The sequence below is a fragment of the Lissotriton helveticus genome, chromosome 8, assembly GCF_964261635.1.
Source record: "Lissotriton helveticus chromosome 8, aLisHel1.1, whole genome shotgun sequence".
Taxonomy (NCBI): Eukaryota; Metazoa; Chordata; class Amphibia; order Caudata; family Salamandridae; genus Lissotriton; species Lissotriton helveticus.
This window is the reverse complement of record NC_136069.1, coordinates 617,294,571-617,309,905: the sequence shown is the minus strand read 5'-3', so window position 1 is coordinate 617,309,905 and position 15,335 is coordinate 617,294,571. Positions and strand designations below refer to the sequence as shown.

General features: G+C 45.5%; 2 protein-coding genes across 9 annotated transcripts in view; one reads left to right on the top strand and one right to left on the bottom strand.

Annotated features, from left to right (window-relative positions):
- Positions 1–137: 137 nt before the first annotated feature.
- On the bottom strand, positions 138–14,201 carry LOC144772846 (uncharacterized). Of its 2 annotated transcripts, none has more exons than XM_078657466.1 (3): positions 14,078–14,201; positions 1,224–1,422; positions 138–739 (listed from the first exon to the last, which is right to left on the bottom strand). In XM_078657466.1, exons 2-3 carry the CDS (start codon positions 1,411–1,413, stop codon positions 363–365), a joined length of 567 nt encoding a protein of 188 aa, XP_078513592.1. In that variant the 5' UTR covers positions 1,414–1,422; positions 14,078–14,201; the 3' UTR covers positions 138–362. The 2 variants fall into 2 exon arrangements, with proteins under 2 accessions (XP_078513592.1, XP_078513591.1); XM_078657465.1 differs by having other exon boundaries at positions 1,224–1,425; positions 14,078–14,198.
- FBXL3 (F-box and leucine rich repeat protein 3) overlaps positions 14,151–15,335 on the top strand; it is a 155,598-nt gene continuing 154,413 nt past the window's right edge. Inside the window, exon 1 of one of the 7 annotated variants that reach the window (XM_078657457.1) lies at positions 14,151–14,276. In XM_078657457.1, the coding sequence (XP_078513583.1) occupies positions 14,200–14,276 (77 nt within the window). In that variant the 5' untranslated portion in view covers positions 14,151–14,199. Of the gene's footprint in view, positions 14,351–15,335 lie in introns of all 7 variants that reach the window. The other 6 variants (XM_078657463.1, XM_078657461.1, XM_078657458.1 and 3 more) reach the window with 6 other exon arrangements.

The following is a 15,335-nucleotide window of genomic DNA, read 5'->3' as shown; positions in this document are numbered from 1 at the left end:
TACTAATTGACAACTTCTGGATGAGGTAGAATTACTCCAGGATGGGTTCTAGCTAATTTAAGGATGACTCAATTATTCCAGGATGATCCTATAACCGCTCCAGGATGGAAGTGGATTACTCTGGAATGATCCCATGACAATTTCTGGATGAGTGTGGATTATTCCTGGATGATCCTATGACACCTTCAGGATGGCTATTGATTACATCAGAATGGCCACATTATATTTCCAGAATGAGTGTTGATTACTCTAGGATGACGTGGTGAAAGGGAGGCATGTTTTTGTCCTTGATATTTGGATTTAAGCGGGGACTCCAAGACAAGTTCATTTTCACGGTCTGATGCGTAATTTTTAGTTGTGGATTATTGAAGAAGGACACTAGCCATCCCTGCTAAAAGGGCCAGGTTTTCAAGTTTCTGTAAATTCTTCCGCAAACTTGCATCACCAGGCTGAGAAGTTGTGCTTTCAGCATGAGCTTTGTTACCAACTCTCATATAATCCAGTCCACTCTGCTTGGCTTTTTTGTCCTTGCATCTTTTCGCTGCAATTTCTTCCTCTTGTAGTTCGCGTAACACCCTCTTAAGTCTACCAGCGCTTCCCCGATTGCCACAGTCCATTAACATCTGCTTTTTCTCCAGTGCCCTTTGAAGTAACACCTGTTTTAGACCCTCTGTTGTGCCAGAATAGCTTGCAATTATCTCTTGAAAAATATCTTGAATCATTAGACACTGTTTCTTCACTAAAAAAAGCAAGAGAAAAAAATATATATTTACATATAAACTTCAAAACAGAAAAGAACACATTGACCACTTGCAATATATCTTCACGCTCTAGCCATAATATATAAATAAAGAGCTATTGATAATAAAGGACAAATGTACAATCTATCCATAACCAAGTAAGTAAGTTTTCCTTAATAGACAGTACACATTGTAAGCCTGAACTTGAACCTCCTGAAAAAAGTTGCCTAAATAAAATAGTTTATCCAAAAATGGCTGCCTTATAGTAGTGCCACAAGCTAAACGTTTCAGTCCTTTTCATAAGTGTCACATTTGTCTCTGGAGAGCAATCCAAGGCATATGTGGGGACATGCATGTTCATTTTTACTGTCCATTATTGGATTAATTAATCATAAATGTAGGTTTTTACTGAAACAGGTTGGTAATTTGTACCGTTATCCTGCAGTTGCAAACTTATTATAAAGGTTTACATACTGTGCTTACCAGATGATTGGAACAGAATCATAGCTTTAAAATCTCTCTCTTCGGTGATTGGCCGACCAGCTTCATCTACATTTTCGACCAGCCATTTACAAAGAACTTCCCCGGGATTGTCCAAAAGCAGGAAGTCACTATCTTTTCGAACACACACAGAATGATCGTAAGTGAAAAACAGGAGGTTGAATGAAGCCATGATTATGTCCTGCTAGATATAAAAATCAGGAATTAGTTTGTGTGTGGTTTAAGTTTCAGAGGTAAAATACAAAGCATATCAAACTGATTAACAGATTTAATGGGAGAAAAGCACCCCAAAAAGTACACTGACCTGGTGCAATTTCTATCCAATATGCCTAGATTTTGGACTACAAAGAAGTGTTTGGGCATGCACTGAAGGCCATTGAGGAAATTACCTAATATCAACTTTATTTTTGGAGAGCCAGAGTGTATGCTTAGGTCTTGCTGCTCAGGACAAATAGTAATAGCAAAGTAGAGGCATTATGAGAGAAATAGAAGAACTATCAATAAGTGAACTTTCACACTGGGGTTTGTGACGGGTAATCAAGGTACCTATCCCCACAGATGCATAGAGAGACAGCTGCCTGCTACCCTATGTCCACCGGCACCCCCAACATGAAAGGACAAGCGTTAAAAATGCAATAGGTTTCACCTTTTATTAAGCTAAAGATATTAGCTTTGCTAGTAGTATTGTACGTTAATTGTACAATATGTAATGGCTTTATAAATGAAACAAAAGGCAAATACATAAAGCAAAAGCATTGGCATAGCCAATAGGTCTCCCCTCTGGGACCTTATAAGTGTTTTGCCAGAGGTGTTTGGAAGTTTGGTAAGAGATGCAATTTAACATAAAGGGATCCCATACCTCGTTGACACATGCAGTACCCGCAGTTCAAACGAGAAGAGGGCATGGGGAAACCTCTTATAAGATCTCAATCAATGGGGAAGGCACGCGTTACTGCAACTTGTGCGTGCTTTCACCGTATAAATATTTAACACATGATCCGAGGCAGTTGAATGCTAGATCGAGGAAAGCGAAGAGAGAGAGAGAGGGGAAGAGAGAGAGGGGAAGAGAGAGAGGGGAAGAGAGAAGGCGAGAGAGAGAGGAGAGAAGGCGAGAGAGAGAGGAGAGAAGGCGCGAGAAAGAGAGAAGGCGCGAGAGAGAGAGAAGGCGCGAGAGAGAGAGAAGGCGCGAGAGAGAGAGAAGGCGCGAGAGAGAGAGAAGGCGCGAGAGAGAGAGAAGGCGCGAGAGAGAGAGAAGGCGCGAGAGAGAGAGAGAAGGCGCGAGAGAGAGAAGGCGCGAGAGAGAGAAGGCGCGAGAGAGAGAAGGCGCGAGAGAGAGAAGGCGCGAGAGAGAGAAGGCGCGAGAGAGAGAAGGCGCGAGAGAGAGAAGGCGCGAGAGAGAAAAGGCGCGAGAGAGAAAAGGCGCGAGAGAGAGAAGGCGCGAGAGAGAGAGAAGGCGCGAGAGAGAGAGAAGGCGCGAGAGAGAGAGAAGGCGAGAGAGAGAGAAGGCGAGAGAGAGAGAGAGAAGGCGAGAGAGAGAGAGAGAAGGCGAGAGAGAGAGAGAAGGCGAGAGAGAGAGAGAAGGCGAGAGAGAGAGAGGGCGAGGGCGAGAGAGAGAGGGCGAGAGGGAGAGAGAATAGGAAATATTAATGTGATTTATCTCAGGGCTCGATCCCTCTGCCTCAGTACTTTAGCAGTAGGTCAGGTTGTAACTGGATAATATATGGCTGGGATCGATCGTGGCAGATGTAACAAGACCTGCTTCATTTTTACAGAGATCTTAGCGGTCAAGGTAAATTAGCGCAAACGGGGAATACGTAATTGGCCCTGTCTTGTGGTTCTCAAAATCCGGACGCCGTTGTTTTCCCGATATCGAGGTCCAATACCCGTGTCACAAAATCTCAACGTACCGAGACGATTTTTGTGTCTACGAACCGATAATGATTAGGACATCATTCCTATGTATTTGCGTTACAATCGAGGGTTGCCAACACCCCTAAATCACAGTTTCCGTCCCATTCCTTAAACTCCATTTTGTGAACGGCATCCATCTTGCATCTTGCCCTCATGATAAGTCAATTAAAGGTCGAGCTTGATCCAAATAGACACGTCCACCTTTCGTGACTTTCCCCTGACCTGTCCCAACTGACTCCACTGTCTTCGGCCAAACCTGTTTAGGCAGCTCCTCGCCCAGTGGCCGAATGCGATAGCATCTACGCATAACATTCCACGAACCATTCACTACATACAGACCGCGCTTTCTGCAAACATGCACCTGTCCACGTTCCTTGTTTTATGGCCAGGTTTATGACTGGGTTACACCTTTCTTTATTAAGGTTTCATCGATATCTGATGGGAGCTCCAGGCCTAACTGGGTAATCTATCAACGAACTGGACATCTAAAATATGGGCTTGCTTACATGACTTCGCTCTTTGTATTATTGTAGAAATATGTATATTGCCATACCATAAACTCAAGATTCTTGCTTGAAGCCATATATCTTGTATATAAGGAGACGGCTGGTTCTGTAAAAACAAACAGTCTCCCAAAACCTACTCTCCGTGTGGTGTACTTCTGGGACACGTGTTACTTGGTAGCTACCAATAAAACTTGATCTTTGACTGCGATAGAAGACTCATTGTTTCTGTGGTCCGGAACAAGGGAACTCAGAGGTCTTCGGGTGTTATCCCCTGACACCAGCGGGTTCCTAAAAACCCGTTACCTCAGTTGTCGCCCAACTCGGGGCGATATCAAGCGGTGACGGTCCAAGCCAGATGTTCGTGAGGAGCTTCGTGTGAAAATTCCGGAGGACGGCCAGCCACTTCAGCGACCCCTGTATGTCGACGTGGTTCCGAAGGTCTTTGCTGCGAGGTTCCCCGCGTCCCGACGGCTACGAAGGACTGCTGCCCTGACTATCGCCTTGTTTTGGACCCAGTGATCCTTGGTAGAGCGAAACGATAGACGAGTCTTCTAGCGACGTCACAGATCTTCAAATTCAGTTAAGTATAAGTGGAGCGTCTCCTAGTTCTTAGTTTGTCCTTAGTTTTTGGTATCCTTGAGATACGACTTGATTTGGTACTTGCAAGCCCCAAAGCCGAAGGACTCGTGTATTCACGAGAAATATCGTAACAAATATATCCTTTGAAGTTTGAAGCTAGACTAGTGAGCGAAGATGCCTGGTTTTAGCAGACTTGGAAACTTGTTTTGTCTTTGTTGTAGTAAGGACTCCCAATTGGAAGATTCTTGTCCGGTTCCTCCAATTGGAACTCCAACGTATGAACTCTATGTAAAGCACGGCGTAGGTCCTATAACATATAACGAGGTATGGATAAAATACACCCGCAAGGATGGTGTTTTGAAATGGCCCCAATATGGTAGTTTCGACCAAGAAATATTAGATAACTTAGAGGTCAAATTGTTCAAGAAGAAAGCCCGGCCGGCGATGTTTGACTCTTTCCGCTTATGGCGCAAAGAAGCCAAACAGAAAGAAATAAGATTAGCAAAAAAAGAATAAAAGAGGTATGTCAATGGTGCAAGCTGCAGTTGCATACAGAGATAACGAGGAAGAGCAGGAGAGCGAACAGATGCTTAGGAGCAAGAAACTAGCGATAGATAAATGTTACCCGATGTTGCCAAATAGAGGAAAAGGTCAAAACGAAGGATCCGAGAAAGATCCATTAATGTCCCACCTATTAAATTCTCCGCCACCCTATGCACAAAATGCCACAGCACCTCCGCAACCTTTAGTTGCACCTTTGGTAGCTGTAATACAGGCTCCTTTACCGCACCCACCGGCTACTCTTCAGCTGGCTCCTGTTTCTTTGGCGCAGCCTCCTCAAGGCTCACCGATCACGTCTACTTCTCCTACCGTTCCTTCTAAAATTTTGCCTAGTGCACCTTCTAGTCTCTCTGATACTCGTTCTACGAACATTTCTGTTTCTGCTTTGCGTGACTCTGTTCTACTACCAGTTATTCCTCCACTTTCACCTTCCGTCTGGCATAAAATGGCCAGCATTGTTACTAACTTTCCTTCACCACTTTTTCGGTCGCCTAAAACGACCCCTAACACGGAACGAAGACAATTACGAAGCCAAATGCCTGATTATCAGGAAAGGGAATCATTGAATAAGTTAGCACGAAATTGGGCTATGGATACAGCGAGATATGATGTAGAGTCTGTCATGAACGTCTTCCGTCAATGGGATGAACCAACGCAAAGATACGTCTTTGAGCAGATGTGTGTTTTCCTGTGTGAGGATTTGGAAGATAATGGTCAAAAGAGCAGCCAGCAAGAGTTGTGTAGTGTGCGATTTAAATTTGGGGAGGGTATGATAGTTGGTCCCGACGTTGAAAAAGCAGTTGAGATATTATTATCACATCGAAGTACGGGTGGTAATTCTGGGTCATCCTCTGACAGTGGTACGTCTAGTAGGAAAAGAGCGAGACAGTACCCCATGAGAGAGGTTCCTCCGGTTTGGAGGGAAGGTGATGCAAACGCAGTTCCACCGGTTCTGCCTCATTTCCAGCGTGTATGGGTACATGTCCCCTGGAAAAGATCCGAAGTTTTAGCGCTCAAACAGACACTACCCGATCCCCGTAAAAACCCAACTGGGTATTATAAGGAGTTGTCCCAAACTGCAAGCTCATGTACAATGAATTTAGCGGATATAGACATGTTGTTTGGGAACGTTGTTCCACATCCCTTATGGAGTAAGATACGTCATACGGATCATGACCAAGAATTAGGTGACTCATGGGCGAACATTGCGACTACAGATGCTAGACAAATCGGTGGTTTCAAGCCTGAGCCGTTAATAGCTGAACTTCCTGGTAGAATTATTGCGTACATGAAGACAATTATGCCTGAAGTACGTGTAAACTGGGACAAGCTATCCACGTGCAAGCAGAAGAAAGACGAGAATGTGTCTGACTTTTTCACAAGATTTGAGGAAACTTTCACTTACCATAGTGGTCAGGATATGGCTACCGAGGGTGGCCAAAGACTGTTTGTAGACAAGTTTGTACACAATTTGCTTCCTGAATTGTGTGCTAAACTAAAAGACTCAGAAAGTGCTTGGGCTGTCTCTACGTCAGCGCAGATTCTAGCAACAGCCCAGTACTATGAAAATAGGCGTAAAGACGAGTTAGACAAGGCAGACAAAAAGACGAAAGATTTGAAAACTAAAGTTCTTCTCCAACAGGCCTATCCGCCTCGGATGGCTAGCCAGCCCAATTATCAACAGAATCAGCAGTACTCTAGAGACGCGCAAGGAAACGAGCTTTCCCATCAGCGTCCTACGTATGGCCCGAATCAATGTGCGTATTGCAAAGAAGAGGGTCATTTTAAAGGTAATTGTCCGGCTCTTGCACGACGTTTAAACGGTGCCCAAGGTGTAAGGGGAAGAGGTGTTCAGCATGCCTCTAGAGGTAGAGGCCGTGGAAATTTCACTCAGAATATAACTTCTTTTCCGCCTCAGAAATCCATGAATAGCTTTGATCAACAGAGTAATTCATCGTCCAAGTCAGCTCAGTACTATGCTGACGACTATTACACCGAACACGATAATGAGGGTAACGATCGCTAGGACAGCCATGGACAAAGAGAGGGAGTTGTTTCAGTTCCAGTAGATCAGGATGGACCTTATGTCGAGGTAATTACCTCAGGAGTGTCAGAGCCATTTCTGCTGGATACTGGTGCTACAAAAAGTTCTATTATGCACTCAAAACTTCCTGGCGCACCTTTGTCTGGCGAAATGAATGTCTCAGTAGGCTTCTCTGGCGCCCCTGTTAGAAACCCGATCTCTAGTCCTGTTTCCCTTTCTGTTGGCCCCTGTGAATTAGAAGCACCCCTCATTCTTACAACAGGTTGCGGTGAAAATTTGTTAGGATTGGATTTGCTAAAGAGATTGTACGCGACTTTGTACTGTTCTCCCTCGGGAGTACAGCTTACTTTAGGGAAAAAAGTCATTTCTCCAATGTACTTGTCAAAAGAAGGTATCCCAACCGAATTGTCATCACTTCCGGATATACTGTGGGCTAATGGTTCCAACGATGTAGGTCGTTTAGAGATAGCACCGTATGTCGTAACTTTGAAAGCCAACGTCAGATTGCCACGTATTCCCCAATACAAAATATCTAACGAATGCGAGAAGGCATTATTAACGATCATTTATGATTTGATCGATAAAGATGTTATCGAAGAAACAGGAAACATTTGTAACAGTCCAGTTTTACCGGTCTTAAAACGTACTGATCCTTCACAGCCCCCTGTGTATAGGTTTGTGATTGACCTCCGAGAAGTAAATAAGGTAGTTATACCGCAGTTTCCAGTCGTCCCCGACATTACTGCTTTATTGACAATGGTTCCAGCTTCAGCAGCTTGGTTCTCGGTGATTGACCTGAAGAACGCTTTCTTCAGCATCCCGATCGCCGAAGAGAGTAGAGACCTTTTCGGCTTCAATTTAGGAGGACGAAGCTTCCGCTTCAAATGTGCTCCTCAAGGCTACTGCGAAAGCCCATCAATATTCAGTCAGGCTCTGAAAACACAACTAGACACAATTGTATTGCCAGATGGGTCAACATTGATTCAGTACGTAGACGATCTACTGATCGCTGCAGACACTGAAGAGATTTGCAAGGAAGCTACGTTGTCGCTATTACGTCACCTATGTGACATGAAGCACAAAGTCTCCCTTTCAAAACTGCAATTTTGCCGACAAGAAGTAACCTACCTAGGTCACATCTTGTCGAAGGAGGGAAGGAGACTGACACCAGAAAGAATACAGGCAATCACAGAACTAAGTGCCCCAAGGACACAGAGAGGTGTTCGAGCTTTTTTGGGCATTACATCGTACTGTAGACAATGGATACCGAATTTCTCACTACTAGCCAAACCCTTACTGTCACTACTCCGCAAAGACACGCCTAAACCTATGCCTTGGTCTGAAGATTGTCAGACGAGTTTCCGCGAGTTGCGCGATGCATTGTGTTCGGCTCCTGTGTTGGGAAACCCCAACTACAGTAAGCCTTTTACATTGTATGTCCACGAAAAAGAAGGTTGTGCATTATCAGTCTTAATGCAACTCTTTGGGGACAAACAGCGCCCATGCGCGTATTTTTCGGCAACTCTGGATCCAGTGGCTAAGGCACTGCCAAGTTGTCTAAGAGCAACAGCCGCAGCAGCTGTCTGCATTCGACAGTCTGCTGGATTAGTCATGAATAATACTCTGATCGTTATGGTTCCGCATGCAGTAGACATTTTGCTAAATAGGACAAAGACACAACACCTTACTAGCGCTCGACTATCCAGTTACGAACTTACCCTGCTAGCAAGTCACATCCATATAAAGAGGTGTGATACACTCAACCCCGCTACGTTATTACCCATCCCGACAGAGACAGACAAGATTGACAAGCATGACTGTTGTTTCAGGACAGAGGAAGAGACAAAAGGGAGAGTAGACTTACAAGACACTCCCCTTCCCGAATGCAATGATACTCTATGGGTTGATGGTTCATGTTTCAAGTTGCCGAATGGTGATACGACTACAGCATATGCCATAACGACATTACACACCATTCTAGAGACTGCACGCATTTCCCACGGTTCTGCACAAGCCGCCGAACTTGTAGCGCTTACTAGAGCATGTGTGCTGGCAAAAGGAAAGCGAGTGAATGTGTACACTGACAGCCAATATGCCTTTGGTGTGGCTCACAGTTTTGGGAGATTATGGCGTGAACGTGGGTTCCTTACGTCCCATGGTGCAAAGATACAACATGGCCAGCTAGTTAATGAACTCCTTGAGTCACTCACCTTGCCCCTACAAGTCGCCATTATAAAATGCAGTGCACACAGAAAGATTCAGGATGATGTTGGCCGCGGAAATGCATTTGCAGATGAGGTTGCGAAAGGAACTGCAAGGAACACAATGAGTCGGATGTATGTCATGGGTCCCGCTAGCTGGATTGCTGATGTGGGAATGTGTGAGGACACCATTGAAAGCGTAAAATCGATACAAGCCGAGGCCACTGAGAACGAGATGAATGAATGGAGAGGAAGCACAGGTAGATTGGATGCGAATGATTGTTGGGTCGAATTACCGGAACACCAGCGATGGTTATTACCTAACGCATACGTACTTGCAGTAGTAACGATGGCTCACGGAATGGCACACATCAGTTCGAGAGGAATATGTAAACTCTTGGCCCCAGTATGGCAGAATAGCAATATCCCAAAATGTGCAAAGAATGTGGTCGAAAAGTGTATGGTATGTTTGAAGTACAATCCCGGTAGGGGAACCCCAACTCCAGCTGGTCATTTTGCGCCTCCAACGTACCCGTTCGAGGTTTTGCAGCTCGATTTCATCCACATGGAGAGGTGCAACAATCTGAAATACGTTCTCGTTGTTGTTTGCGCCTTTTCAAGGTGGGTGGAAGCGTACCCCCTTAAGGACAATACCGCCTTATCAACTGCCAAAGCCCTTGTCAAAGAGTTCTTCCCTAGGTTCGGTATGCCTAGAATCGTCTGGAGTGACAACGGAAGTGAATTCGTAGGATGCGTGATGAAGAGAGTGTGTGAGTGTTTAGGCATCCACCAAAAATTCCACGCTGCAAATCACCCCCAATCAGCTGGATTAGTAGAGTGCTACAATGGCACTCTAAAACTCAAACTAGCCAAGATCCAAGCCAGTACAGGTCTTAAATGGCCTGACGCCCTGCCTCTAGCACTTTTGTCAACCAGGACGACTGTCCACTCCAGGTTAGGACTTAGCCCCCATGAGATTGTGTTTGGCCGCCCAGCCAACGTCTGGGGCGTGCCAAGACCCAAGAAACTAAGCGAGATAGAACACCCCGTACTGCTTGACTATTTGTGCGAATTGACAACTAAATTGCGTGTTTTACACCAACAGGTTCACAGTTCTTCTCCACCAGCCTCTGACGATCCAGGTCACCTCATCGAACCCGGTTCGTGGGTTTTGGTGCGGAATTTCCAGCGCACCAACAACGGACAGCCGAGGTGGACTGGACCATACCTGGTGTTGCTTTCAACGAGATCTGCTGTTCGGGTTGAAGGCAAGAAGACTGGGTACATGGGACCCACTGCAAACGGGTCCCTCTACCCCTTCCATACGACCAGTGGGTCAACAAAGGACTTGCCGACTCTGAGACAGAATCCGTACCTCGCTTCATCCCTTTCAGCGATGCCCGTTTGAAAGAAACTAGTACCGAAAAGGAGAGTGATCATATTTTGCAAGGACTTGTGTCACCATCTATGCAATTGGACACTACTGAACCTGAAACGCTGTTTGAAGATCACACCGTACCTGGGAAACGACGATACAACCTGCGGTCTAGACAAAAGAACTAATAAAAGTTTGATCTAATGTAATTTCCTTTTTCCCCTAAGAACTATTTTTGGATTTTCAGCTCTCTCGTCCCAAGGGAACTAGCTCATTTTTGATTTTTCGAACCGCCATCCGGTTCTGCTGCTAGGGTCGCGGTTAAAGTCTGGGGAGTGCAACTGGGAAGTTCTAGGTCCGCGGTTCTGATTGGTCCACGGGAGTTACCCCGGACTGAGCAGAGTGCGCTCCCTGGGAGAATCAATCAACCACCGCGGGCAGCAACTAGAGGATGGAGTTTCCAAGGGTAGAGAGACCTGTCAGGCTCACGAACTTCGAAAAACAATTATGCACGATACTGTCCAGGAGAAGATTCCTGATACTATGTGTTTTAATGTTATGTAGCATACTTGTGTTTTTTACTAGTTATACACTATTCGTTTTTAAAGTTACCTTCTCGAATGACACCCAGACACCACCTCCTCCCACTATTTCTCCACACTACTTTCACCCTTTACCTGAACACGAGTCTGCCCGAAGACTCGAATTTGTAAACAACTCTTTCATCCAGCTTCTACATCAACACCAGTCCATAATGAACACGTCAAACTGTTGGATATGCGGACTTATGCCACACACAACCGATAAGGGGGTCCCATACTTCATTTTGCCATTTAGCTACTATGGTTCTCTGTGGGCTTTCCAGACCTTGTTTTTATTCGCCCTAGAACCATACCAGACCCGTTCCGCTGCGAGCGATTCCAGTAACAAGGCACTAATCGCAGGGATAAGGAACATGAGTAGGGATATCGACACATATCTGACAATGCCCAAAGATGAACTGAGTCCCTACACCCGTTGGAATGTGACTAAACATGGGGTTTACCTGGTCAAGAGCCAGGCAGCACAGAAATCTCGCCCAGTTTGGATAGTTCCCCACCGAGGTCACTTATGCTTACAGGGTATTGGTAGGAACCCCACAGCACAGTTGGGAAAGAGCGTTTGCACGGAAACCCATGTATTTGCTTCCCAAACTTCCCCTATACTCTTGGCAGCCAAAGGCACGTATTTCGTATGCCACGACCAAGCCTACACGTGGTTGAACCCTGATTTCTCAGGTACATGTTTTATTTCATTTCTGCTGCCTCCTACCTACACGGCCCGAGCAGATTACCATCGGACAAGGACAGCTAGAGGTGTCGTGAGTAAAGACGACACCGCGGGTCAGGAATTCGCTGACTTCGCAAAAGGTTTTCTGCCATTTTGGGGGCCCATGGCGAACAGCAGGAATATTCGTCAGTTAGCGAGGATAGTTGAATCCGCCGTGACTACGACGGCCGGAGCACTTGGCAATTTGACAAAAGAGCTTCAGTCGGATCGACTTATGACCCTTCAGAACCGAATTGCCTTAGACATCATACTCGCCGATCGTGGTGGTGTGTGTAGAGTCATCCAATCCAGTTGTTGCATTTTCATCCCTGATAACGCACCGACAGTATACCAGGCCATCTCCAAATTACACGAAATATCTGGTTCCCTTCACACCTCGTGTGTACGGAAGCCTGTGTCGCAGGAGGAGCTGAGTAACAGAATGATGCTACAGCAACATCTCCACGAATTTCTTCATACCGATTTGGACTCAGATTAGCATGAGTTATTGCCTTATATGAGGGCAAAAGGAGGGTCTGCGGTTCTCAAAATCCGGACCCCGTTGTTTTCCCGATATCGAGGTCCAATACCCGTGTCACAAAATCTCAACGTACCGAGACGATTTTTGTGTCTACGAACCGATAATGATTAGGACATCATTCCTATGTATTTGCGTTACAATCGAGGGTTGCCAACACCCCTAAATCACAGTTTCCGTCCCATCCCTTAAACTCCATTTTGTGAACAGCATCCATCTTGCATCTTGCCCTCATGATAAGTCAATTAAAGGTCGAGCTTGATCCAAATAGACACGTCCACCTTTCGTGACTTTCCCCTGACCTGTCCCAACTGACTCCACTGTCTTCGGCCAAACCTGTTTAGGCAGCTCCTCGCCCAGTGGCCGAATGCGATAGCATCTACGCATAACATTCCACGAACCATTCACTACATACAGACCGCGCTTTCTGCAAACATGCACCTGTCCACGTTCCTTGTTTTATGGCCAGGTTTATGACTGGGTTACACCTTTCTTTATTAAGGTTTCATCGATATCTGATGGGAGCTCCAGGCCTAACTGGGTAATCTATCAACGAACTGGACATCTAAAATATGGGCTTGCTTACATGACTTCGCTCTTTGTATTATTGTAGAAATATGTATATTGCCATACCATAAACTCAAGAATTCTTGCTTGAAGCCATATATCTTGTATATAAGGAGACGGCTGGTTCTGTAAAAACGAACAGTCTCCCAAAACCTACTCTCCGTGTGGTGTACTTCTGGGACACGTGTTACTTGGTAGCTACCAATAAAACTTGATCTTTGACTGCGATAGAAGACTCATTGTTTCTGTGGTCCGGAACAAGGGAACTCAGAGGTCTTCGGGTGTTATCCCCTGACACCAGCGGGTTCCTAAAAACCCGTTACCTCAGTCTCAATAATATATACAAACGAGTTAAAAACATTGCATGCACATGGAACGAAACCAGAATGATAGCCTTTTTGGCGAAAGTAGATATTGCAAGATGTTGGAATGCGTCGGACTACGTTTCCTAAATAGGGCGTAAACCTCAATCGCCACAGGCAACCAGGCCTTTCAATTACACAAATAGCAAACAAAATAAGGAACCAGCATTACAACGGCTAAGTTATGTGAAGCATTTATCCTTATGCTTTGAAACGCATCCATGAAAACTGCCAGTGTTTTAGAAGATGTGCTGCTCTGCACACTACACAGCTTGGGGAACGTGACCAGGATTCCAAAATAGAGCACACATTCATTTAGTAATGAAAGCTCACTACAAGTTGCAAGGACACAAGTAATGCTCAACAATATACAATATTCACATAAATAAACGTGCTTAGCCTTCTTTGATTGACAACTTTTCAGTAGAGCGAAAACTGTTCCATTTGGTCGAGAATCTTGAACACACGCAGGTGCACTTGGAACCAACATGGGACCTACAATATACGGGCAGTAATTTATTTTTCCTTACGGCGAAGAACTTGCTGTAAAACACATTTTTTAGGCTTTTTGCAATTTTCAACAACTTACACAGGCACGCACTACGTCACACATACACAAAAATACACATGCTCAAACACAAAAGGTGCATATTAAACAAGCAGGCAGGCTGATACAGACAAACATCAAACACACATCGCAACGCAGGCATTCATTATAACACGTACAAAGCACACACATGCAGGGAGCTGCGTCTGAATTTGCCCCCTTAATGAAAACTCGTGCTTTCCGAAAAATGAGGAAGCTGGTCTGGGACGGAAATTGAGCAGCTGGGACCGAGAGCGGAGGATCGATGCTGCTCTTTTTTAACAGCTGCAGCACTTACCTGAGTATACGCTGGAATCGATGAAGGAAGTGGAGTTGGAAAAATAAAGAGACCGATGCCAATCCATCTGTCCCTTTAATTGCCATTGCACTCACGGCAGTCTTCGTTCTTGCCGGAGAACAATGACGTCACTTCCGGCGCTCCCGGATGTGCGTAGGCTTTTGCTAGAGGAATCCACTGGCTTCCGATATATGAAAAGGTGAGAGAGCTGCTCTTCATTGAGGATCTGCGGTTCGAGTACCAGCCAGCCGGCAGACTGATGGTTTGCAGTAGGTGATTTTGGCATTGTGTTCGAGGCAGCTGTGCTTTTTAAAAATGTATTTTAGTATTGTGATGGAGTGAATTCGGCAGTCACCATGACGACAACGCTTGTTTTCCTTTGCAAGACCTATTCCTCGGGCCATGAGCAGGTCTGTCCGCAGTTGTTTAAAGAGTCAATCGGATTCCACTAAACTATGTGTTTATGGAAATACTCTATGAAGGAAGTGCAGCCTGGGGGTACAGAAAGTATCACATCACAGCAGCGCCTCCCGGCATTCCGCGTTCATAAAAAGTTTGGGGGTTTGTAGGGCTTTTGGATTTTAGGGCGTACATGGTCATTTTAGGGTTGAGGGTGGGTTTGTGTTTTGGGGGGCCAGGTGTAATTTAATGGTTTAGAGCATGTTTGGGGTGCGAGGGTTAATTTTAGGGTTTAGGGTGTGTTTGGGTTTTAGGGTACAAGGGTTATTATTAGGGTTTAGGGTGTGTTTGTGTTTGGTGTGCAAGGGTTAATTTGGGGGTTCAGGGTGTGTTTGGGTTTGATGAATATAGAAAAGTTACAACCGTTACAGCGTTCTGCTGCCCGAAAGGCGTGCTTATTTATTTTATTTATTTTAACATATTTATAGAGCGCACAGCTACTCAGATGAGTGTCCCGGCGCTAGTGAACGGAGCGAATACGAGGAGGCACGGGTACGGAGTAGCACCCGGACTACTGCTGAAACAACCATGTCTTCAGTAGTTTCCTGAAGTGCAGAATATTAGGCGCTTGTCTGACTGTTACCGGAAGTTCATTCCAAAGGTGAGCGACCTGGACTTGGAAGGAGCGCCCTCCCAAGCGGGCACGGTTGAATTTAGGCACACTCAGCCGATGTTGGTGAGATGATCGGAGGGCTCTACCAGGTATGTAGTAGCTCACTCTTTTCCTAATATAGGTGGCCCCAAAACCATGAAGGGCCTTAAAGGCGATGGATAGGGCTTTAAACTTGATTCTATGTCG